This window comes from Myxine glutinosa, chromosome 14, assembly GCF_964187855.1.
Source record: "Myxine glutinosa chromosome 14, kmMyxGlut1.1, whole genome shotgun sequence".
In the NCBI taxonomy this organism is placed as follows: domain Eukaryota; kingdom Metazoa; phylum Chordata; class Myxini; order Myxiniformes; family Myxinidae; genus Myxine; species Myxine glutinosa.
In genome coordinates this window covers 7,369,108-7,393,347 of record NC_136274.1, presented here as the reverse complement: position 1 = coordinate 7,393,347, position 24,240 = coordinate 7,369,108, and the positions used below count along the sequence as shown (strand labels likewise).

The following is a 24,240-nucleotide window of genomic DNA, read 5'->3' as shown; positions in this document are numbered from 1 at the left end:
GTCTGAAGATAGGTCAGGTAGTTTGAAGATCCTTCAGGAGACAGTGAGATTTCCGGGGAATGAAGGACATGCTCCATTTACAAGACGAAAATCAAATCAATTCCAGATCAGCAGAGAGTTATGCAGCTGCAATCTGCCATACAGTGAGTTGGTGGTACTGTATGGGCACAGTGTGGAGTAATCTGTATAAAGGAGAAGAGGGTTCTTCATAGCATCGGGAACGGTCCTTTATGTAGCTGAGGATCTAAAAATAGGCCCAATAAACTTCCTTGGGGAACTCCAGCTTGCACTGGGAGAGGTGAGGGTTCCATTGACAGCAACACATTGACTGCACGATTGAAGAAAGTCAGAAGTGTCGGAAAGAATGTGGCCTTGTAGTTGTAGGCCCACAGGCTGAGAGCTTGGCAAGCAAACCGGGATGCCAGACGGCGTAGAATGTACGAGACATGTCCAAGGACACTGCTCTGTCCTATTGATTGAGTTAGGGCCTCCAACCATTGGTCTAACAGAATGTGCAGCAAAGAGTGCCCAGGATGGAATCCAAAGGGATGGTCAGAGATGAGGCCCTTTCAAAATATGAAGGACTTGACATCAGCCAAAATAATTGATTCCATGCTTATAGTTATTGGAAGTACACTTCCTGGTTTGTAATTGATACAATCTGTTTTGCACCCTTCCTGTAGACAGGATCAGTGATGTTTTCTGACTTCCAGGCCGATGGGAGGCGGCCAATGGAGGACAGACTGAATAGACAAACGACCGAAAAGGAAGACTGGCAAAGCGAGACTTGAGAACATGGACACTGAGTGCAGACTTGCTTTGTTTTGAAATAATTTTCACAAAAATGACTTGGGTGGCTTTGATGGCCAATCATTGGAGCGACACCAGTGATACTTCCTGTGACTGTCCAGAAGCTGGATCAGAAGGTTCCAAAGGCAAAAGTGCAACTGCCAAATGTAGTTTGTGTCATGGATTCCGGATGTAACTATGTGATGATTAAAAGGTGAGTTTGCAGAAGGAACCGGAGAGAGCCGCCCTGTTACTATGATGATCATAAACCTGACATGCAACCTGAGTTATACTTCATGATTTTTCAATTGATTAATTATGCATTAACACCTGCAGGTTTTGTGGATATCTGAGACAAGTTCCTGGAAAACCAACGTGCATCCATGTTGATGGGCACATGTACGCTTCTGCCAAACATTCGTGTTGGTTTTGAATTGTAAACAATGATTGGAATCATCTGAGACACGGAAAGTCTTCCGAAGCATTAAATTACGTTATTACCCTGGTGTGTGTTGGTAAAGCAAGGAAGTAGTGAAGATTTTGCGGAGATTGTGTTACAAAATGGTGGTGTGTGTAAAACTGAACTCAAACCTTGGTTTTGATTTCCGTTTATAGCACTTAGTTATTGTATTGAGGTGAGTCTGTACACACCTGGAAAGGTAATGGCACATAGCCATTATGTGTGAAGGCCTCTTCTGCAGCTCTTTGTAAGACAGGCTGAGGAACTGGATGAGACTTCAGTCCAGGGAAGAGATCCGAGACGAGACCCAGGAAAAGATACCGATCCTCGAACACCAACTTGGGCAGGTTTGTGTTGCGCAATGCTCGGACTAACAACACATCCTGCCACCCAGCCAGATGACGACCAGTCAGCAACATCAAGGACAGTCAAAGTGTTTTTGTATTTTCAAAAGGTTTCAGAGGCAAATCCATGATTTCTATTTCAATAGCAACAGGAAACCCAGTACCCAGTAATGTCGACCCTCAGGAGAGCCAGGAAACATTATCTCTCTACTCTCAAGACTGAACTTTCAAACCTGTATCCTTCCTCCAAATCCTGGTGGCATCTGGTCAAATATGTTTCTGGTGTTTGTTCCCCATAAAATCCCCTCCCTTACCTTAAACGGCTACACAGCTGAACCCACACGTAAAAAAAGCTGAATGCCTCAACTCTGTGTTTGCATCAAAATCTTGTGCCCCAAACCCATCTCTCTCTGTACCCACCGTACCCAGTCGTACCCAGCTGCTCCTGGACACTGTGTCTTTCTGTCCTGACAAGGTGGAGAAGTTTCTGTCAAAACTCGAATCTGATTCTGCAACTGGACCAGACAGCATCAGCCCACGGGTCCTAAAATCCTGCTCTGACGCCCTATCTCACCCTCTCTCTGTTCTCTTCACCCTATCTTTTACTCAAGGTCATCTGTCAGCATCTTGGAAATCAGCCAACATCACCGCTTTAAACAAAAAGGTGCAAAAACAGATTCTTGCAACTACAGACCAATCAGCCTGATTCCAATTATCAGCAAAGTCAGGGAATCCATCATTGCATCGGATATCAAATCCTTCTTCTTCTCCAATGGCTTGATCTCGGATCATTAAGTTGGACTAAGACAAGGTCATTCCATGTGCCTTTGATACGGTCTGGCACCCCGCCCTGCTCACCAAACTCTCCTCTTATCGTATCCATGGAAATCTCCAAGCATGGCTTGCGGACTTCCTCTCTAGTCGTAGTCAACATGTGGCCCTGAATGAATTTCTCTCATCTCCCCTTCCTGTTCAGGCTGGAGTTCTCCAAGATAGTGTTCTGGGCCCTGTGCTTTTTCTGGTCTTCATTAATGATCTCTTCGACTCTCTGGAAAATCCTCTCTATCTCTTTGCTGATGACTCCACTCTCTGCCACTCCATACCTCATCCCTCAGATCGACACTCTGCAGCCTCCTCACTCTCTGCAGACCTGGACAAAATCAGACTGGTCCAACAAGTGGAACATTTCTTTCAATCCTGACAAATCTCACACTCTTACGATGTCTCTCCGAAAAGACCGACTGGACAACCCTCACATCTACTTTCTCAACAATCCTCTCTAATAAGTTCTGTCACTCAAGCTTTTGGGTCTCACTATCTGCCATGATCTTTCCTGGGAAAATCACATTTCCAAGTTGGCCTCCAAAGCCAGTCGCCGACTGGGCATCCTCCGTCGTGCGGTCCTTTCTTGGCACACCTGAGCTCCTCACCACATACAAGGCTTTCATCTGCAGCTCAATGGAATATTGCTCTCCCCTTTGGGTTGGTGCTCCTGCCTCATACCTAATGTAGGTCGGCTTCATGCTGTAGAATCCAAAGTTTTTAGAATCATTGGAATGTCCAGCGATGAAGCTGATTCTGAGGGCCTTCACTCTCTCACCACAGGCAGGTTGGTGGTCTTTCTGTCTTCTACCGACTCCTCTCCGGCCTTGCTCCCCCAGCTCTGTCTGTGCTCTGCCCCCCCAAATATTCCTTCAGGACGCATACGATTTGCCAGCAACCCTCTTCTGGTGAAATTGCCAAAATCAAGACTCTCTGCTCACCTTCACTCTTTCATTCCTCTTTTCTCCCACCTCTGTAATAAACTCCCTGACTCCCTTCAATCCCACTCCTCCCTCCAGGTCTTTAAAACAGCTATTCACCACCATATATTGTCTTCCCCCATCCAAAACCTTGACCTTTTCTACCCCCGTTAAAATACCCTAAATCCGCCTCTTTCAATCTCCAACTTCTTTCCTGAAATTCCTAGTCGTGTTCATTTGTTTTATACCGTGTACCCCTCAACGCCCTCTCCCAGCCCCCCTCCTTCCACAGATCTACTGACGTCCCTGTTCTCTACTGATGTTGTGCTTGTGTGCTTTCCTCTCTCCCTCCCCCTCTTGTCTCCCGCTCCCTTTATTGTGTGCTTTATGTGTCTGTGCATGTTTTCATGTTTAATGTGCTAACTCTTCCATGAGCCTCGACTCTGTATACACAAATAAATGAATTAATCTATGGGGAAAAATACGTTCTTTTGACTGGAAAAGAAATAGAAAAGGTCGAGCATGTGTTCCAAGTCTTGTTGAGCAGGACCATAATTTTGGGTCCTTTGGGAAAAACTTTAACCCTCCCTTCCCTGCTCCCATAGACCAATTACAAGGGAGGAAGTACATCTTCCTCAAGATGTGGCTGGCATATGTAAAATTGAATTAATAAAATGGCATCTATCTTTGGGAAGTACATTGTCACTCTCACCTCTGGGAGCCCTGGACAACTTCGTTTCAGTTCACCAGACATAAGGAGAACGGCCTTGATTGCCCGAAGACCAAAGTCATAGTGGTGCTGCTGGCTGAGTTGCTTCCGTGCAAGACGATACAGAACCGTCATTTTCTGAGCCAAAGGCTGCGGAATGGGTCAAAGATGAAACAAGACAAACATTGCTCAACTAAAGCACTATACCACTGAAACCTGATTACAGGTTAACTTGATAACTACAGGTTAACCTTATGATTACAGGTTAGCTTTATGATTACAGGTTAACCTTATGATTACAGGTTAACGTCATGACTACAGATTAACTTTATGACTATTGGTTAACCTAATGCTTACAGGTTAACCTTATGATTACAGGTTAACCTTATGATTACAGGTTAACCTTATGATTACAGGTTAACTTTATGACTACAGGTTAACCTAATGATTACAGGTTAACCTTATGATTACAGGTTAACTATACTACTACAGGATAACTTTTTGATTACACATTAACTTTATGACTACAGGTTAACCTTATGATTACAGGTTACCCTTATGATTACAGGTTAACCTAATGATTACAGATTAACTTTATGACTATTGGTTAACCTAATGATTACAGGTTAACCTTATGATTACAGGTTAACCTTATGATTACAGGTTAACCTAATGATTACAGATTAACTTTATGACTATTGGTTAACCTAATGATTACAGGTTAACCTAATGATTACAGGTTAACCTTATGATTACAGGTTAACCTTATGATTACAGGTTAACTTTATGACTACAGGTTAACCTAATGATTACAGGTTAACCTTATGATTACAGGTTAACTATACTACTACAGGATAACTTTTTGATTACACATTAACTTTATGACTACAGGTTAACCTTATGATTACAGGTTAACCTTATGATTACAGGTTAACCTAATGATTACAGGTTAACCTTATGATTACAGGTTAACCTAATGATTACAGGTTTACCGTATGATTACAGGTTAACCTTATGATTACAGGTTAACCTAATGATTACAGTTAACCTTATGATTACAGGTTAACCTTATGATTACAGGTTAACCTTATGACTACAGGTTAAATTTATGATTGCAGATTTACTTTATGACTACAGGTTAACTTCATGACTACAGGTTAACTTTATGACTGCAGGTTAACCATACAATTACAGGTTAGCTTTATGACTGCAGGTTAACCTTTTGACTACAGGTTAAATTTCTGATTACAGGTTAACTTTATGATTACAGGTTAACATTATGACTACAGATTAACTTTATGACTACAGGTTAACTTTATGACTCCAGGTTAACCATACAATTACAGGTTAGCTTTATGACTGCAGGTTAACCTTTTGACTACAGGTTAACTTTATGATTAAAGTTTAACCTTATGGTTACAGATTAACTTTATGACTACAGGTTAATTTTATGACTACAGGTTAACCTTACAATTACACATTAACTTTATGATTACAGATTAAGTTTATGACTACAGGTTAACTTCATGACTACAGGTTAACCATACATTTACAAGTTAGCTTTATGACTGCAGGTTAACCTTTTGACTACAGGTTAACTTTATGATTAAAGTTTAACCTTATGGTTACAGATTAACTTTATGACTACAGGTTAATTTTATGACTACAGGTTAACCTTACAATTACACATTAACTTTATGATTACAGATTAACTTTATGACTACAGGTTAACTATACTACTACAGGATAACTTTTTGATTACACATGAACTTTATGATTACAGGTTAAACATTATGTTTTTTGGGGGTTTTTTTTGTATACAGGATCGAGGCTCGTGAAAGAGCTAACACTAATCACACAAAAAAATCAAATAGACACACAAAGTATATAACAAGGGGAGCGGAAGACAAGATGGGGAGAGAAGGGGAAGCACAAACACAACATTTGAGAGCAGGGACATCGGGAGATCTGTGGGAGGGAGAGGGCTTGGGGGGAGGAGGCTTGGGAAAAGGGGGGGGGGGGTGGGGGAAGTATAAAACAAAAGGACACTGCAAGGACTTCCAGGAAAGAAGTTGGTATTTCAAAAAAGTGGATCTGGGGTGAAATTAGCGGGGGTAGAAAAGATCAAGGTTTTGGATGGGGGAAGATAAGAGATGGTGGTGAACAGCTGTTTTAAAGACCTGGAGGGAGGAGTGGGATTGAAGAGAGTGAGGGAGTTTGTTCCAGAGGTGGGAGAAAAGAGGAATGAAAGAGTGAAGGTGAGCAGAGAGTCTTGATTTTGGCAGTTTAACCATAAGAGGGTTGCAGGCAGATCTTGTGCGACCTTTAGGAATATTTGGGGGACAGAGCCCAGAGAGAGCTGGGGGACCAAGGCCGGAGAGGAGTCGGTAGAAGACAGAAAGACCACCAACCTGCCTGCGGTGAGTAAGTGAAAGGCACTCGGAGTTAGCTTCATCGCGGGAGATTCCAATGATTCTGAAAGCTTTGGTTTCAACAGCGTGAAGCCGAGCTAGGTGAGAGGCAGGATCACCGGCCCAGAGGGGAGAGCAGTATTCCATTGAGCTTCAGATGAAAGCCTTGTATGTGGTGAGGAGCTCAGGTGCACAAAGGAAGGACTTCGCACGACGGAGGATTCCCAGTCGGTGACAGGCTTTGGAGGCCAGATTTGAAATGTGGTTTTCCCAGGAAAGATCATGGCAGATGGTGAGACCCAAAAGCTTGAGTGACAGAACTTCTTGGAGAGGATTATTCAGAAAGTGGATGGGAGGGATATCCAGTCGGTCTTTTCGGAAAGACATAGTAAGAGTGTGAGATTTGTCAGGATTGAAAGACATGTTCCACTTGTTTGACCAGTCTGTGATTTTGTACAGGTCTGCAGAGTGAGGAGGCTGCAGACTGCCGATCTGAGCGTTGAGGAATGGAGTGGCAGAGTGGAATCATCAGCAAAGAGGTAGAGAGGTTTTTCAAGAGAGTCAGAGAGATCATTGATGAAGACCAGAAAAAGCACAGGGCCCAGAACACTGCCTTGGGGAACTCCAGCCTGAACAGGAAGGGGGGGATGAGAGAAACCCATTCTGGGCCACACGATGACTACGACTGGAGAGGAAGTCCGCCAGCCATCGGTGGAGATTTCCATGAATACCATAGGAGGAGAGTTTGGTGAGCAGAGCGGGGTGCCAGACCATATCGAAGGTACGTGATATGTCAAGGGAGACAGCTCTAATTTCCTGTTTGACATTGAGGACCTTCATCCATTGTTGAGACAGCAGAAGCAGCATGTCCAGAATAGAGTGACCTGGTCTGAAACCAAATTGATGATCAGAGATCAAGCCATTGGAGAAGAGGAAAGATTTGATATCGGAAGCAATGATGGATTCCATGACTTTGCTGATAATTGGGAGAAGGCTGATTGGTCTGTAGTTGCAAGGATCTGTTTTTGCACCTTTTTTGTGTAAAGCAGTGATGTTGGCTGATTTCCAAGCTGATGGCAGATGACCTTGAGCAAAAGAGATGGTGAAGAGAACAGAGAGAGGGAGTGAAAGATGCCGTCAGGTCCAGTTGCAGAATCAGAGTCGAGGGTTGGCAGAAACTTTTCCACCTTGTCAGGAGGAAAGGACACAGAGTCCAGGTGCAGCTGGGTATGACTGGGTACGGTGGGTACAGAGAGGGATGGGTTTGGGACACAAAATTTAGAGGCAAACACAGAGTTGAGGCATTCAGATTTTTCACGTGCGGAGTCAGCTGTGTAGCTGTTTGCTGTACAGTCAGCTGTGTAGCCGTGCAGAGTCAGCTGTGTCGTGGTTACAGGTTAACCTTATGATTACAGGTTAATCTTATGAGTGCAGGTTACCTTTATGACTACAGGTTAACTTTATGACTTCAGGTTAACTTTATGATTACTTATTTCCCGGCATGGTATTCTAAACTGTACCTTGTGATTATTGGTGTCAATGTTGAAACGCTCATTATTGGACCTTGGAAGGACACGAAGACTCACCTTGGCCCTCAGGAAGCCTTGCGAGAATAGCATGATCTGACAAATCTGTTGAAGGTCAGGAATCATGACGACGACAGGTCGAAAGAGGGACTTCAAAGACTCCGGCAGCTCAGTACGACCCGCGTAACCCGGGTTCATGGTGATGAAAATGCCCACTTGTTTGTCCAGTGCTACGTCACAGCCCTCAAACTAAAAGAGAAAGGTAAGATGTGGGTAACATGACAATATCCCTGGATGATCATCACAAGACGACCTCAATAGCCTCTTTTCGTACATTGTCTGACTGGTACAATGACGTCACAGACACCAAAGGTTATCTGTGCAATTCTGCCCTCAGTAAATGAAATAACTACCAATTAGAAAAGAGGAGCAGAAGCAAATGCAGGAAATGCAGCACCAATGGTCCGAAGTGGTGTTTGAAATGTCATATCATGAGCAAATGCAGACACGCACACACGACTGGTGGAAAATCACCTGGAAGCGTGCAAGCTGCAGGTGGAGCGCACTGTGGATTCTCTGTATCTGAGCGGTTATGACGGATAGAACCGACGCCTCAATGCGGTTGAACTCGTCAAAACAGCCCCAAGCTCCACTCTGTGCCAGGCCGGATAACACCTTTCCTATGGCCTGTGGTATAGCAGGTAATGCAGGACGTATATGTGCAGTCACACAACCCCATTTTAAACAAGGAGAAAAATATATAATATGTCACAGCCCCCGTGGTTTTATCAATTTTGGTGTAAGGAGTTAAAGGCCGCCAGTCAGCCATCTTTGGTCAGATTACAAAACAAAATCTTCTGCATATGTAAACTCTCATGTGTTGTCTTTGTACCAAGTTTGAACAAAATCGGATCGTTCATATCCAATAAATGGTTGTAGACACGTTTAAGTAACCAAATAGCCGTCAGTCAGCCATCTTGGATCTGATCTCAAAACAAAATGACGTGCATTTTGATTATATGTGTGCATCATTCATTATATGTGTGCATCATTCATTATATGTGTGCATCGTTCATGATATGTGTGCATTATTCATTATATGTGTGCATCATTCAATATATGTGTGCATCATTCATTATATGTGTTCATTATACTAGGGCGTGCCCGTACGTGGGTGCAAAAAAACATGCGTGCAAACAACAACAAAAAAAAAACAACTTTGAAACCACGTGGCAGTAACGACCACAGAACCCCCCCCTCTATTTACATGAAATGGTTTGGTCCATTCGCAAAGCCAAAGCGAACGGCTTGCGAGTACGGTGACAATCCCCCCCTCTATTTACATGAAATGGTTTGGTCCATTCGCAAGCCAAAGCGAACGGCTTGCGAGTACGGTGACAACCCCCCCCCTCTATTTACATGAAATGGTTTGGTCCATTCGCAAAGCCAAAGCGAACGGCTTGCGAGTACGGTGACCATACCTTGGGAACCACTTGTCCGATTAATTTCAAACCTTGAAAAGGCACATCCTCGGGTCCCCAGCAATATACCTGGCAAGTTTCAAGTATATCGGACCGGTAGTTGTCGAGAAACAGCGGTCACAGACAAACACACACACACACACACAGACACACACACAGAGATTACTGGAATTATAGATAGTTATATGTGTCATTATATGTGTGCATCATTCATTATATGTGTGCATCATTCATTATATGTGTGCATCATTCATTATATGTGTGCATCATTCATTATATGTGTGCATCATTCATTATATGTGTGCATCATTCATTATATGTGTGCATCATTCATTATATGTGTGCATCATTCATTATATGTGTGCATCGTTCATGATATGTGTGCATTATTCATTATATGTGTGCATCATTCAATATATGTGTGCATCATTCATTATACTAGGGCGTGCCCGTACGTGGGTGCAAAAAAACATGCGTGCAAACAACAACAACAAAAAAAAACTTTGAAACCACGTGGCAGTAACGACCACAGAACCCCCCCTCTCTATTTACATGAAATGTTTTGGTCCATTCGCAACGCCAAAGCGAACGGCGAACGGCTTGCGAGTACAGTGACAATCCCCCCCCCCCCTCTATTTACATGAAATGGTTTTAATTAGTTTTAAAACATAGTTTAACGCCAACATAGCGGCAACATAGTTTGCCAACGTGAAATAAATGAATACGCTCTCAAATGTGCCGTCCGAGGCAGAGTGTGTTCGCCACGTTCGGCACACGCGATAGCTCGCTGCTCTCTGATTGGTTGAATCGTTTTTTGGACATAGCTCGGTAAGTAATTGTCCGATTAATATGAAACCTTGAAAAGGCACATCCTCGGGTCCCCAGCAATATACCTGGCAAGTTTAAAGTATATCGGACCCGTGGTTGTCGAGAAACAGCGGTCACAGACAAACACACACACACACAGACACACACACACACACACACAGACACACACACACACACACAGAGATTACTGGAATTATAGATAGATGTGTTCATTATATGTGTCATTATATGTGTGCATCATTCATTATATGTGTGCATCATTCATTATATGTGTGCATCATTCATTATATGTGTGCATCATTCATTATATGTGTGCATCATTCATTATATGTGTGCATCATTCATTATATGTGTGCATCATTCATTATATGTGTGCATCATTCATTATATGTGTGCATCATTCATTATATGTGTGCATCATTCATTATATGTGTGCATCGTTCATGATATGTGTGCATTATTCATTATATGTGTGCATCATTCAATATATGTGTGCATCATTCATTATATGTGTTCATTATATGTGTCATTATATGTGTGCATCATTCATTATATGTGTGCATCATTCATTATATGTGTGCATCATTCATTATATGTGTGCATCATTCATTATATGTGTGCATCATTCATTATATGTGTGCATCATTCATTATATGTGTGCATCATTCATTATATGTGTGCATCATTCATTATATGTGTGCATCATTCATTATATGTGTGCATCATTCATTATATGTGTGCATCATTCATTATATGTGTGCATCGTTCATTATATGTGTGCATCATTCATTATATGTGTGCATTATTCATTATATGTGTGCATCATTCATTATATGTGTGCATCATTCATTATATGTGTGCATCATTCATTATATGTGTGCATCATTCATTATCTCTGTGCATCATTCATTATATGTGTGCATCATTCATTATATGTGTGCATCATTCATTATATGTGTGCATCATTCATTATATGTGTGCATCGTTCATTATATGTGTGCATCATTCATTATATGTGTGCATCATTCATTATATATGTGCCAAGATTGAACAAGATCGTTAAATGCATGTCCGAGAAATGGTTGAGGACGTGCTCAATATCGGGTCTTATAACTAAAATGGCCGCCTGTCGGACATCTTGGATCGCATGGTGAAACAAAATGACGTGCATATGCGCACCATCATGCATTGTTTTTGTGCCAAGTGTTACGGACTTGTCACTTCCGTCTTTGTGGTTTTCATCTACTTGAAACATTTTTACTTTCAGGTACTATTATTGTTACGGTTTCGGTGTGAAATGGAGATAACTGTCTCCAAAGGTAAAAATAGTGTTTCAGAAGAAAAACGAAATGGGTGAAGAATAAACCGGAAGAAGAAGAAGAAGAGGCAGGCGATAGGATTGAGAGAGATCGGAGAAGCAAGGCTTATCTGCTTCGTGGTGGCGAGCGGACCTTGAGGACATTGGTCGCGAGCGAATGTTGGTTTCCCCGGGAAAGGGATTCCCGTCACAGTGTCGTTATTGCTGTTGCAAATAAACCTGCGTGACGGGTTTTGGTTTTGAGAGTGAATCATCATTGGAGAGCAGGCTGACGCCTCCATTATTGGCCGATCCGCCATTTCACCTTGTATTATCCCTTCGCCCTGTTCCACGTGTGTGTCGTGGGTTTTCCCGGAGCGACCTCAGCGTGGGAACCGCTGATTGTTCATGTCAGCTTCATTGTCGGGTGAATGGAAGGTGTGAGTTTCCCCTCACCTTTTGGGTGAACCATTACCGGACCGGCCCGACCTCTGACCAAGCGGCTCTTCTGCAGCTTTGCCTGTCGACCGACCTGGGTTCATGTCTCAGTACGACCTTTTCGTGTTGATCGCCAGAGCGGGGATCGACTTTGGCCTTGTGTCGTGACACTGAGACTTTGGGGAATGTTACAGTTCACTCACGTTGGAGACCTGTGAGTTATTGATTAAGGAAATATTGGTGGTACTAAAGCGCGGCGTTACGCGCGCTGCTTGTGAGCAAGGAGGAAGCGGACAAGCGGTAACATATTGTTACAGACGTGGCTTGGATGTTATTTACCGAGCGGTTTTATGGTATGACCACGTCTGCACAAGTTACCCGATTGTGCCCGAACGTTGACTAGTCGCGCGATGCTGGCTCAATAAGAAAAAGAAGACACCCGGCTGGATTACAATAACACAATACGACACCAGGGGTTCAGTTCTCAAGACCTCCGGAGGAGGTTATATTAAGGCGGAAGGTTAGATTACAACTACAAGAGGGACAGCATAGAAAGACAAGCACTTAGACACAATCTTATATTATTCCCAACAGACGACAGATAAACGGGACAAAGCTGACTCACACGGGGGTTGATGGAAAGGACAGCGGGTATCGATGGCTCAAGGTGCACTCTTGGCTCAAGGACAGGGTCCAGTACGGTCCGGTCCAAAGATGCGGGGAGGTATCGTCGCGCTGGGGGTGGCGGTGGCTTCCTCTGCTCTCCGTAGTTCAGGCGCATCTCACGTCACATCCGGCGCGGGGCCACGTATATCCGGCGGGGAGTGACACGCCCTCGGCTCGTTAGCTCCGCACCAGATGGAATCGGCACGTTGCTTCTCATTGGGTGCGTGGGGGGGTTACTGGCTCCGCCCCTGACGAGGAGCTGACAGCCAGCCCCTTCGGGGTAACGCCGTGGAGCGTATGGTCATGGCGGGTAACCGAGCCGGTGTGAGGACGCACACTCCCCGCCCCTCTGTTGTTGTAGTCGTAGTTGTAGTTGTAATTGTTGTTGTAGTTGTTGTTATTGTTGTTGTTTGGGGAAGAAGATGGGAGGAGGTATGGGAAAGGTCCTAAACTCACTACTGATGCCATATAATCACATTCTGGTGCAACGAAGAGTCGTAATTAATGGAAACGAGGCCTTAACTGACATAGATTAAGAATAACTAGGAAGATGTCCGAAAGTTGGCTACGTGTGGTGCGGTGGACCTGGGCACGACATTTAATGGGGGAATAAGGGGAAGGTCGGCTCTACTGATTGTTGTTTACATGCAATGGGACTAGGGAATGGGGGATTGGGGAAAGTTGGGGAGTATTGGAGAAAATAGGGGAATATTTACAAGCGGATATGGAGGCCAAATTCCATATTCGCAACATTGCACCCTTCTCTACCCTCGGGGCGTCCCGACCCGATAAATTTTTACCTACTTTAGTGTGGCACGCAATGTAGTTCCCTCTACTATTAACTCTACCCTGAGTGCGACAGTTTTACAGATATTCACAAATGAGTAAATATGTCCCCCTGCGACGTTGCACCCTTCTCCTCACAGAAACACACCCACAGGATAACCGAATCCGGAAAGAATTCGCAAACTACACATACAGCCGGTAGGGAGCATTATTTGCACGATTACGCTGATATCTACACTACGATCCAGGACCTGTTTTTGGAGGAACACATGCAGATGTTATGCATAGAGAGAGCGCGCTTGCCAACATCGATACACCAACCCACGAGTGCTCTGTGGCCGACGGCCTTTAATAACGTGCAGAGCACCCTTTCCCAGCATCAAAAGCACCACCCCACCACCAATCGGTGCAGTCACCATTGTTCATTGGAATAAAAATAAATTCGACAACCCCTAACCCTGCAGGTGTCTCTTGCTCTTCTTGTGGTGCACTTGGTGGTGTTAACTATTAGTGGTTCACCTGTATGGCATAGGTGCCACGTTGATCCATAGGTCCATCCCCGGGTGGTGCTTGGCCGCAAACGAACTGCGGTCCATTGTGGGTGGCCACAAACATTGCGGTCCATATGGTGTATCGATCCCGGCAGCAAACAGCGAAAGTGCAGGCCCACAACTGCGCAGCCAGCACCTCTCTCTCCTCTCTCTCTACCCCAAAGCCAGATCCTCGGAGGTGGGAGACAAAAGAAGAAACAAGTGAGTAAGGTGGTAAGGGCGCAAAAGTGCACGCAATATAAGGTAATGCACACTGGGGGCACATGGGAACCAGGTGAGACAGGTACGTTCCTATCGTACGCCCCCCCCCCCACCAGGTAACCTACATGGCCCCCCCCTTACCCCTTACTGTATCCACAAAACACAACACTTCCCATAAACATCTACTTTACAAATCAACAAACATCCCTACTGTCTTCCCCGTTCCTCCCATAAACCAAATTCGTCTTCTCTCCCTCCTAACCAATCAAATTTGCCATTTCCAACTCTCATCAAAATTTGCCATTTTCAACTCAACATCAAAATTTGCCATTACCAATTCATCATCAGTCCCTCCTAGGGAGGGAGAGATGGAATCACCCCAATGTCTCATCCACGTCGTGATGCGTCTCACAAATCCTCACAGCAATCTCATTTCCTGCAACAAACAAAGAAAACACAGGTGTGGAGTCATCATCATCACCACAGGTAAGTGGCTGCGTATGGTGCGACAGGTTCATCAATCCTAACTATTTCCTAAATGACTTTACAACTTTACACTACCCGGGGTCTCTCTCCGGCCAAACCATTGGCCCTCTTACACTATGGGTTCTAAAAACCAATTCCCATTGGCCAAACTGTGGTGCTTTTCAATTTGGGGTCTCACTCCCCCGATTCATCTCCCGGTGCCCTCGCACAATTTCCGGGCTGTGGCGTGTACCTCTCCCAGCGGGTCTACCCACCTGCACACCTCCACCACTGCAGTTGCCTCCGAGCTTACCTGCTCCTTACCCTAACCTAACTACCAGGGGAAGGCCCTCTGGCACTCTCCCCACTCGGTGCCCTCTCTGGCACTGGGCTACCCGGGTCCATCCTCCGGATCCTCGGGCCCCATCCACAACTCTACCGGCTCCCAGAGCCCACCTGCGGCCTCACCTGGCCGACATCCTCACAGTGGTGGAGTGCCCAACCAACTACACACACTAACAGGCTACACGCCCAGCCATTTCCACAACACTAATGCACCCATCCACAACACCATTCTGCAACCGCACCACAGATGCCAATATCCAACCACAATTTACCTGTACCCTCTACCTAACACTTACACTACCCGCCCCGGGTACTCGTGAAAGGGGGTCCACTCTTCCCCCATCCACACCTTCGCACCATGCACACCACTCCGTACCACTTACTCCAACTCTCTCCACACACCTGTACTTGCACACCTGTGCTCTCACACCTGGTGCCACCTGCACCCTTCTCTCCCCAAGCGCATTCGCGCTGATCCACACACTCACTACTCATACACTGCTCCACACACCTGTCCAGTTGCACACCTGTGCAATCACACCTGTTCAATTCTCACAAACACGGCATCATCTCAGCTAACTACTCCCTTCTGAAACTTGCGCTTCCCAGTCGTCCCTTTAAACTATTGCGCTCCCTCGTCATTATCATCCATACTAATCTACCTGCGTCCCCACTACAGGTATCAGTCACTAACTAATCTTATCGTCACCTAAGGTCATCTTCTCTAGATCCCTACACACCATATCCTAACCCACCCGGGCTAGTTTTCACTGCCATACACCCCATAAGCTATTGCTCCTTTGCCCCACACATGGGAAGGGTGGCAGGGATGCCATCCCACCACATCGGGGGTCTCTCACTACCAATTTTGCACATCAAATTTCAACAAATTAAAAATTTGCCAATCACTGCCCATCATCTGCCAATCACTACTGCCAATCCCTTGCCAATCATCAAATTTTGTTTTTCTCTAATTTTGGGTCCAAAACACTAACCTCATCACCCAGTCGACTCACTAATACCTCTCGGTGCGCCAATCCCTGTCCAAAGCCCGGCTTCGTAAAGCCAAGCAATGGATGCTGGTTGTTTTGTGCCAGCGGCTGAATGCGTCCGGCACTCGGGGCAGGGACGGGGGCTTACCCGGGCCGAGATCCCACGCATCACCTCGGCGTGGAGCCATCCAATGTCCCGATCTCGACCTGCCGGCACGTCTCAACAAAACGTGGTCGCCATGACGACCCTTCCTATCCAGCCGCCCGCTCCGCCTAGTGGAGCACGGACGCGGCCGTTCAAAGCGAGGCCCGGCACGCACCGAGGGCCCGATTCGGCTATAAGTCGTTCTAAACTCTACCCCGTCTAACGTCGATGCTTCACCTGCATGCTTACACCCCGAAGCCCGCTCCTTTCTCACACATCCAGCTGTGCCCATGCTCCTCGTACCCTTCCTTACACACCCAGGTACACCCATTCCACTCACAGCCTTGGTCACACACCTGACCACCGAACACTTTGGCACACATTCGTTGCTCGCACACCTCACCAATACACCGCTTCGCACCCCCTCCTCGGTCACCTCCTCTGTGACAATCACAGGTGTGCCCTCATTCGCACACCCAACCACGTGCCTCACCACCAATTCCAGCGTGCATTCCCACTCACGCTCTACCATTCCAGGTGTGCATCCTTCCATCCCAGGTGTACATCCTCGCTCACCTGTCACAACTAACTCACGCTCCATGTCACTCTCACTACTTTCACCTCCATTCCTGACAGCGCACTCACCCTTACTCTTGACAGCGCACTCTTTCCTCATGCACCTGTCCGTCACACACCTTTCTCGCGCACACTCTCCCGTTACACCCTCTGTAACACTCACCACAGGTGGACACTCTTCCTTACTTCTGACAGCGCACTCTTTCCTCATGCACCTGTCCGTCACACACCTTTCTCGCGCACACTCTCCCGTTACACCCTCTGTAACACTCACCACAGGTGGACACTCTTCCTTACTTCTGACAGCGCACTCTTTCCTCATGCACCTGTCGGTCACACACCTTTCTCGCACACACTCTCCCGTTACACCCTCTGTAACACTCACCACAGGTGGACACTCTTCCTTACTTCTGACAGCGCACTCTTTCCTCATGCACCTGTCCGTCACACACCTTTCTCGCGCACACTCCTGCGCACACTCTCCCGTCACACCCTCTGTAACACTCACCACACCGCGCTCCCATGTGCTCCCTCGCACACACGCTACGACCGACTCACTCTCGCCTGCACACTCACTCCTTGGTACACACTTTTTCCTCACACACCCCAGAGTCGGACTTTCTCGCACACCTCCTCTTTCGCACACCAGACCTGTCGCACACTTCACCAACGGCCTCTCACGAACACCCGGGTCTATCTCGACCCCCAAGCCTCTTAAATCACCTGGCGCATCATACGCACGACCATATTGGTCACCACTTACACCGGGTCCTCTTCCTCTTCGCTTCTCCTCCATCACCTGCGAATCCCTCATCCGGTTAATGAGCACATCATCACGATCCAAACACAGACTTTGGACCAATTCTTTTACTTCCTCCTTTATCTCTTTGTTATCCTCTCTCCGTCGCTTCTTAATTTCGCTCACCCCTTCTTCCACTTCTTCTAATTTCTGCTTCACCTCTTTTATTCCCCGGTACGTCTCCTCAAGCTCGTCCTCCAAGGCTACCTTGACCGTTTCCATGTGCGTCCTCACCTGCCGGTCCTTCGTCTCCATTACCTCTACCACCTCGTCCAACCTCGTTGTCAGTCCCTCACGTACTATCTGACATTCCCTCTTTGTCGCTATTAAGTCGTTTTTTATGTCGTTTTGTGTCGCTTTTAAACCTCCTAATACTGCAGTGTTCCTTTGAACCTGCTCCGTTAGTCCTTTTTGTCCCTCCGTCAGCTGTTCCACCTCCTGCGTCAGGTCTTCTATGCCCCCTTGTAACTTTACAGTCCCCTTTCTCACCTCCTTTTCCATGTGCTCCTCACAGTGCCTCACCTCCTCGCGCACTCCTCCGACCTCCTCACTCACTCCTCTTCTGATCTCCTCTCCCATCACTTGCATCTCCTGCCCAGATGCCACCCTCATCTGCTCCATTTCCTCCCTGTGAGCATCCAGTTTGGTTTCTACCCCCATTCTGACCCCCTCTATCTGCTGCTCCATTTGTTTAACTTCCCTTTCCGCTTGGTCCCTCATGTCCCTCAATTTGCCTTCCATACTGTTTTCTAACCCCTCTAACCCATTTTTCACTCCCTCTATCTGATTCTCCTGGGCAGCCATTCTATTTTCTACCCCCATTAACCCATTTTTCACTTCTTTTATCCCGTTGTCTAACCCCTCAAAATTATTGTCTAACTTCCCAAATTTCTTGTCTAACTCCTCAAAATTATTGTCTAACCCCTCACTGGTACCCCTCGCTTCGTCCCTCATTACCCCCATTTGGCCCTCTAATCGCTCACTATTAACCCTCATTTGCTCACTCTGAGCATCCATCCGGTTCCCCATTTGTTCCCTATCAGCCCTCATTCCCATCATTATTCTGCTTTCCATTTCTTCATTATTCTTGTCCATAAGGGCCTTCATTTGCATAAAAAACAAGTTCAAATCCACCGGGGGCGCTGCCACGGTCGCTGGCGCGGTGATGAGCGAGGCGCCATTTTGCGCGCCCGCTTCTTCGTGCGTGACGGCGCTATTTTGCGAACCTGCCGCCCTCACTGCTTCGCTCTCCTCCTGTCCCTCATTTTGGTCCTGGATCGACCCTACCTCTCTCTCCTCTACCGGACCCCAGCTGTCTTGATCCGCCATAGCGCGACTTTCAAAATTCGGTTTTTATTTTTTATTTTCGTAAAACAAATTCAAATTTCGCCGTTATAATTTCGCGCGGGAAACGCGCTCCAAATCGATTCTAACTGTTACAAATTTGGGCCTAATAAATTTAGTCCCGGGTTCGAATTCCACTCCTCGACACCAATTGTTACAGACGTGGCTTGGATGTTATTTACCGAGCGGTTTTATGGTATGACCACGTCTGCACAAGTTACCCGATTGTGCCCGAACGTTGACTAGTCGCGCGATGCTGGCTCAATAAGAAAAAGAAGACACCCGGCTGGATTACAATAACACAATACGACACCAGGGGTTCAGTTCTCAAGACCTCCGGAGGAGGTTATATTAAGGCGGAAGGTTAGATTACAACTACAAGAGGGACAGCATAGAAAGACAAGCACTTAGACACAATCTTATATTATTCCCAACAGACGACAGATAAACGGGACAAAGCTGACTCACACGGGGGTTGATGGAAAGGACAGCGGGTATCGATGGCTCAAGGTGCACTCTTGGCTCAAGGACAGGGTCCAGTACGGTCCGGTCCAAAGATGCGGGGAGGTATCGTCGCGCTGGGGGTGGCGGTGGCTTCCTCTGCTCTCCGTAGTTCAGGCGCATCTCACGTCACATCCGGCGCGGGGCCACGTATATCCGGCGGGGAGTGACACGCCCTCGGCTCGTTAGCTCCGCCCCAGATGGAATCGGCACGTTGCTTCTCATTGGGTGCGTGGGGGGGTTACTGGCTCCGCCCCTGACGAGGAGCTGACAGCCAGCCCCTTCGGGGTAACGCCGTGGAGCGTATGGTCATGGCGGGTAACCGAGCCGGTGTGAGGACGCACACTCCCCGCCCCTCTGTTGTTGTAGTCGTAGTTGTAGTTGTAATTGTTGTTGTAGTTGTTGTTATTGTTGTTGTTTGGGGAAGAAGATGGGAGGAGGTATGGGAAAGGTCCTAAACTCACTACTGATGCCATATAATCACATTCTGGTGCAACGAAGAGTCATAATTAATGGAAACGAGGCCTTAACTGACATAGATTAAGAATAACTAGGAAGATGTCCGAAAGTTGGCTACGTGTGGTGCGGTGGACCTGGGCACGACATTTAATGGGGGAATAAGGGGAAGGTCGGCTCTACTGATTGTTGTTTACATGCAATGGGACTAGGGAATGGGGGATTGGGGAAAGTTGGGGAGTATTGGAGAAAATAGGGGAATATTTACAAGCGGATATGGAGGCCAAATTCCATATTCGCAACAATATAAACGTCTTTATTGTAAGACTACACTGTAACACTCAAATGCTCCGGGCTGGTCGCCCGGTGTATATCATGAGGCCACGCCTACCCCTCGGGCGTGGCCACCGCCCACTTGGTGCGTGGAATGATGTCACCACGCCAGTGGGCTTTTGTGTCCACCACACGCGCCCCCCCAGAATTCCCGCGCACCTGGAAGGCCAGTTTGTGGGGCAGACGAATGACCCGGCCGAAGCGCCCCCTGGCGATCGGCGGCGTCCGGGGTGCAGGGATGCCAGGTGGGATGCCCCTGGCTGCCCCTGGGATGGGTGCAGGACCCGGGGGGCGGCGTGGCGGCGGGGCTGGGCGGTGCCGGGGGTCCGCCCGCAGGAGGGCGGCCCCGACGTGGGGGTCGGGCCACTGGCGGTGGATGGTCCACATCGAGGTGGGCCGGCTTGAGGCGGTCTACCGAAACGCGGTCAGGAGTACCGCCGATGTCCAGGGTGAAGTGCTTCGCCCTGGTCTCCAGCACGCGGAAAGGCCCGTCGTACGGGGGCCGCAGTGGTGTCCGATGGGCATCGTGGCGGACGAAGACGTACTCCGCCGTGTGAAGCTCCGGGGCGACGTGCGTCGGTGGGTGCCCGTGGCATGCCGTTGGCACCGGGGCGAACCTCTGGGCGGTCTCTTGCAGAGCGGAGCGCTGCTGTGCCGCGGACCATGGTGCCGTGGAGTCGGGGAGGAACTCGCCCGGCACCCGCAGCGGTTGCCCGAAGACCAACTCCGCCGCGGATGCGCGCAGGTCCTCCTTGGGCGCCGTCCGGAGGCCCAGCAGGACCCAGGGGAGCCTGTCGACCCAGCCGCCGTCGCGGAGGGTGGCCCGGAGCGCGGCCTTCAATGAGCGGTGAAATCGCTCACACAGGCCGTTAGCCTGGGGGTGGTAGGCCGTGGTTCGGTGCAGCCGGACCCCGAGCCACTGCGCAACCACCCCCCAGAGCTCCGAGGTGAACTGGGGGCCGCGGTCGGATGAGATGTCTGAGGGGGCACCGAACCGGGCGACCCAGGTGGCGATGAAAGCCTGCGCGACATCGGCCGCCGTTGTCGACGCCAAGGGCACGGCCTCCGGCCACCGGGTGGTGCGGTCCACCATGGTGAGGACGTAGGTGAAACCCCGCGAGGGGGGCAGAGGTCCCACCAGGTCCACGTGGACGTGGTCAAACCGGCGTTCTGGCACCGTGAACGGGGCCAACGGGGCCTGGGTGTGCCGGTGCACCTTGGCGCGCTGGCACGCGAGGCACGTCCTGGCCCAGCCGCGGACGGCCTTCCGGAGGCCATGCCAGACGAACTTGTCGGCGATCAGCCTTTGGGAGGCCCTCGCACCCGGGTGGGACAGGCCGTGGATGGCGTCAAACACCTGGCGCTGCCAGGCCGCGGGCACGATGGGGCGAGGACGCCCGAGGGAGACGTCGCACAAGAGGGCCGCGCCCGCGCCGTCGAACGGCACCTCGGTGACGCGGAGGCCCGTGACGGCGGTCCGCAAGGCCTGGACGTCGGGGTCAGCGGCCTGGTCCGCTGCCATCCGGGCATAGTCGATGCCGAGGTGGACTGCGTGGGCGACGGCCCGGGAAAGGCAATCCGCCACCGGGTTGTCCTTCCCCGCGACGTGCTGGATGTCCGTCGTGTACTCGGACACGGCCGAGAGGTGACGCTGCTGCCGGGCCGACCACGGCTCGGTGACCTTGCCCATCGCGAAGATCAGCGGCTTGTGGTCGACGAAGGCAGTGAACGCCCGGCCCTCGAGCAGATGGCGGAAGTGCCTGACCGCCAAGTGAAGTCCGAGCAACTCGCGGTCGAAGGTACTGTAACGGCGTTCGGGCGGGCGAAGCTGCCGGCTAAAGAACGCCAGCGGTTGCCAAGCTCCACGCACCCATTGCTCGTGCACCGCGCCCACCGCGTAGTCCGAGGCATCGGTTGTGAGGGCGATCGGTGCATCGGGCGCCGGGTGCGCGAGCATGGTGGCGTTAGCCAAGGCGAGCTTCGCGCCCGTGAACGCCGTGTCCATCTGCTCGGTCCAGGTAACGTCGCCTTTGCCCGGCTTACCTCAGAGAGCTTCGTGCAGGGGGCACAGGAGCTGGGCGATACGGGGCAGGAACCGATGGTAAAAGTTCACCATGCCCAGGAACTCCTGCAGCCCTCTGATCGTGCGGGGGCGCGGAAACCCCTTCACCGCCTCCACCTTGGCCGGCAGGGGGACGGCTCCGTGCCTGGTGACACGGTGCCCCAGAAAATCGATTGTGGCGGCGCCGAACCGGCACTTTGCGGGGTTTACAATCAGGCCATGCTGGCCCAGGCGTTCGAAGAGCGTGCGGAGGTGGCGTAGGTGCTCTTCGCGGGACGCGCTGGCGACGAGGATATCGTCCAGGTAGACGTAGACAAAGTCCAAGTCGCGCAGGACGCTGTCCATCAGTCGCTGGAACGCCTGAGCCGCATTCTTCAGACCGAAGGGCATGCGCAGGAACTCGAAGAGTCCGAATGGCGTGATGACCGCCATCTTCGGGACGTCCTCCGGCCTGACGGGGACCTGATGGTAGCCGCGTATGAGGTCCACCTTCGAGAAGAAGGACCTGCCCGCCAAACGGGCGGAAAAGTCCTGAATGTGGGGGACGGGGTAGCGGTCGGGAGTCGTGGCGTCATTGAGACGGTGATAGTGTGATAGTCCCCGCACGGTCGCCATCCCCCGCCGGGCTTCGGCACGATGTGCAGCGGCGACGCCCAAGCGCTCTCTGAGCGCCGAACGATGCTGAGTCGCTCCAGGGTAGCGAACGCCGCTTTTGCCACCGCCAGCTTCGTCGGCTCGAGGCGGCGTGCTCGGGCGTAGACCGGTGGCCCGACGGTGGGGATGTGATGGGCCACCCCGTGCTTGACGGCCCCCGCCGAGAAGGTGGGCCGCGTGAGGGCCGGGAACTGGCGAGGAGGCGGGTGAATGCGTCCGCTGCCGGAAGCGTACAGACCAACGTGGCCGGAACCGAATCGTTCGGCAAGCCGCTTGGCAAGCCGCCCGTTGAGCTGGGCAACGCACAAGCGAGCGAGCTGAACGTCTCGGCCTGGACAAGCCGTCTGCGCTTGACGTCGACCAGGAGCCCATTAGCGCACAGGAAGTCCGCGCCAAGCAGTGCCATGGGCACGTCGGCGGTGACGAACGTCCATCGGAAAACCTGCCCTCCAAACCGCAGAGAGAGGCAGCGTTTTCCGTACGTACGGATGGGCGTCCCGTTCGCGGCAAGCAGCGCGGGGCCCCCACCCGCGGCGTGCTTGTCTGACATGCCGGCGGGAATGACACTCACCTGCGCTCCCGTGTCGCACAGGTAACGGCGCCCGGAGAAGGTGTCTGTTATGAACAGCAGGCTGCTCGAACGGCCGGCGCTCATCGCCACTATTGAGCGCCGGCCCGGGCGTTTCCCGACCCGTTGAAGGAGCACGGCGGATGACACCGCCGAGCTTCGTGGCCGAATCTGGCGTGGAACCAGCACCAGGTGGTGGAGCTGGAGGAGCGTGGCTGGCTCCGCCAGGCCGGTGGAGTTGGCGGGTTTCCCCGCGGTGGCGGTTTTCGCCGCGGCGGTGGGCGGGGCGTGGCGGCGCTCACGAGGCGCGTATCAGCATGCTGCTGAACATCAGCGTGCTGTAGAAGCGGATGCTGTGGAACATGCTGCTGAACATCAGCGTCGAGGGCCGTGACGGCCACGCCGACGCTCGCCCGCGTGTCCGAAGCGGCGAAGTACCTGTCCGCCTCGGCTGCCAATGCTCGGGGTTCCGTTCGCTCGGTCCCGGCCAACGCGAGGCGAACCTGCGCTGGAAGTTGGCGCCGGAAAAGCGCCCGGAATAGCGAACCGGGGGCCTCGTCGCCCAACAGGGACAGCATATGGTCCATTCGGTCCGACGGGCGCGTCTCACCGAGCTCGGGGAGATCCAGGAGGCGGTCGGCACGTGCGTCGTCCGTGAGGCCGAATGTGGCTAGGAGTAGCCGCTTGAGTGTCTCGTACTTGTGGCCGTCCGGTGGGTGGCGAAGGACGTACGCAACTCGAGCGGCCGTGCCGGGCCCGAGGGAGGCGACG

At 50.0% G+C, this 24,240-nt stretch overlaps 1 protein-coding gene across 1 annotated transcript in view; it reads right to left on the bottom strand.

Annotated features, from left to right (window-relative positions):
* Nucleotides 1–24,240, bottom strand: part of DNAH10 (dynein axonemal heavy chain 10) — a 313,006-nt gene that overhangs the window by 92,630 nt on the left and 196,136 nt on the right. The window contains exons 39-42 of the mRNA XM_078767939.1: nucleotides 8,516–8,668; nucleotides 8,042–8,230; nucleotides 4,048–4,194; nucleotides 1,441–1,632 (exon numbers count right to left, since the gene is read on the bottom strand). Coding sequence (XP_078624065.1) covers nucleotides 1,441–1,632; nucleotides 4,048–4,194; nucleotides 8,042–8,230; nucleotides 8,516–8,668 — 681 coding nt within the window. The remainder of the gene's footprint in view (nucleotides 1–1,440; nucleotides 1,633–4,047; nucleotides 4,195–8,041; nucleotides 8,231–8,515; nucleotides 8,669–24,240) is intronic.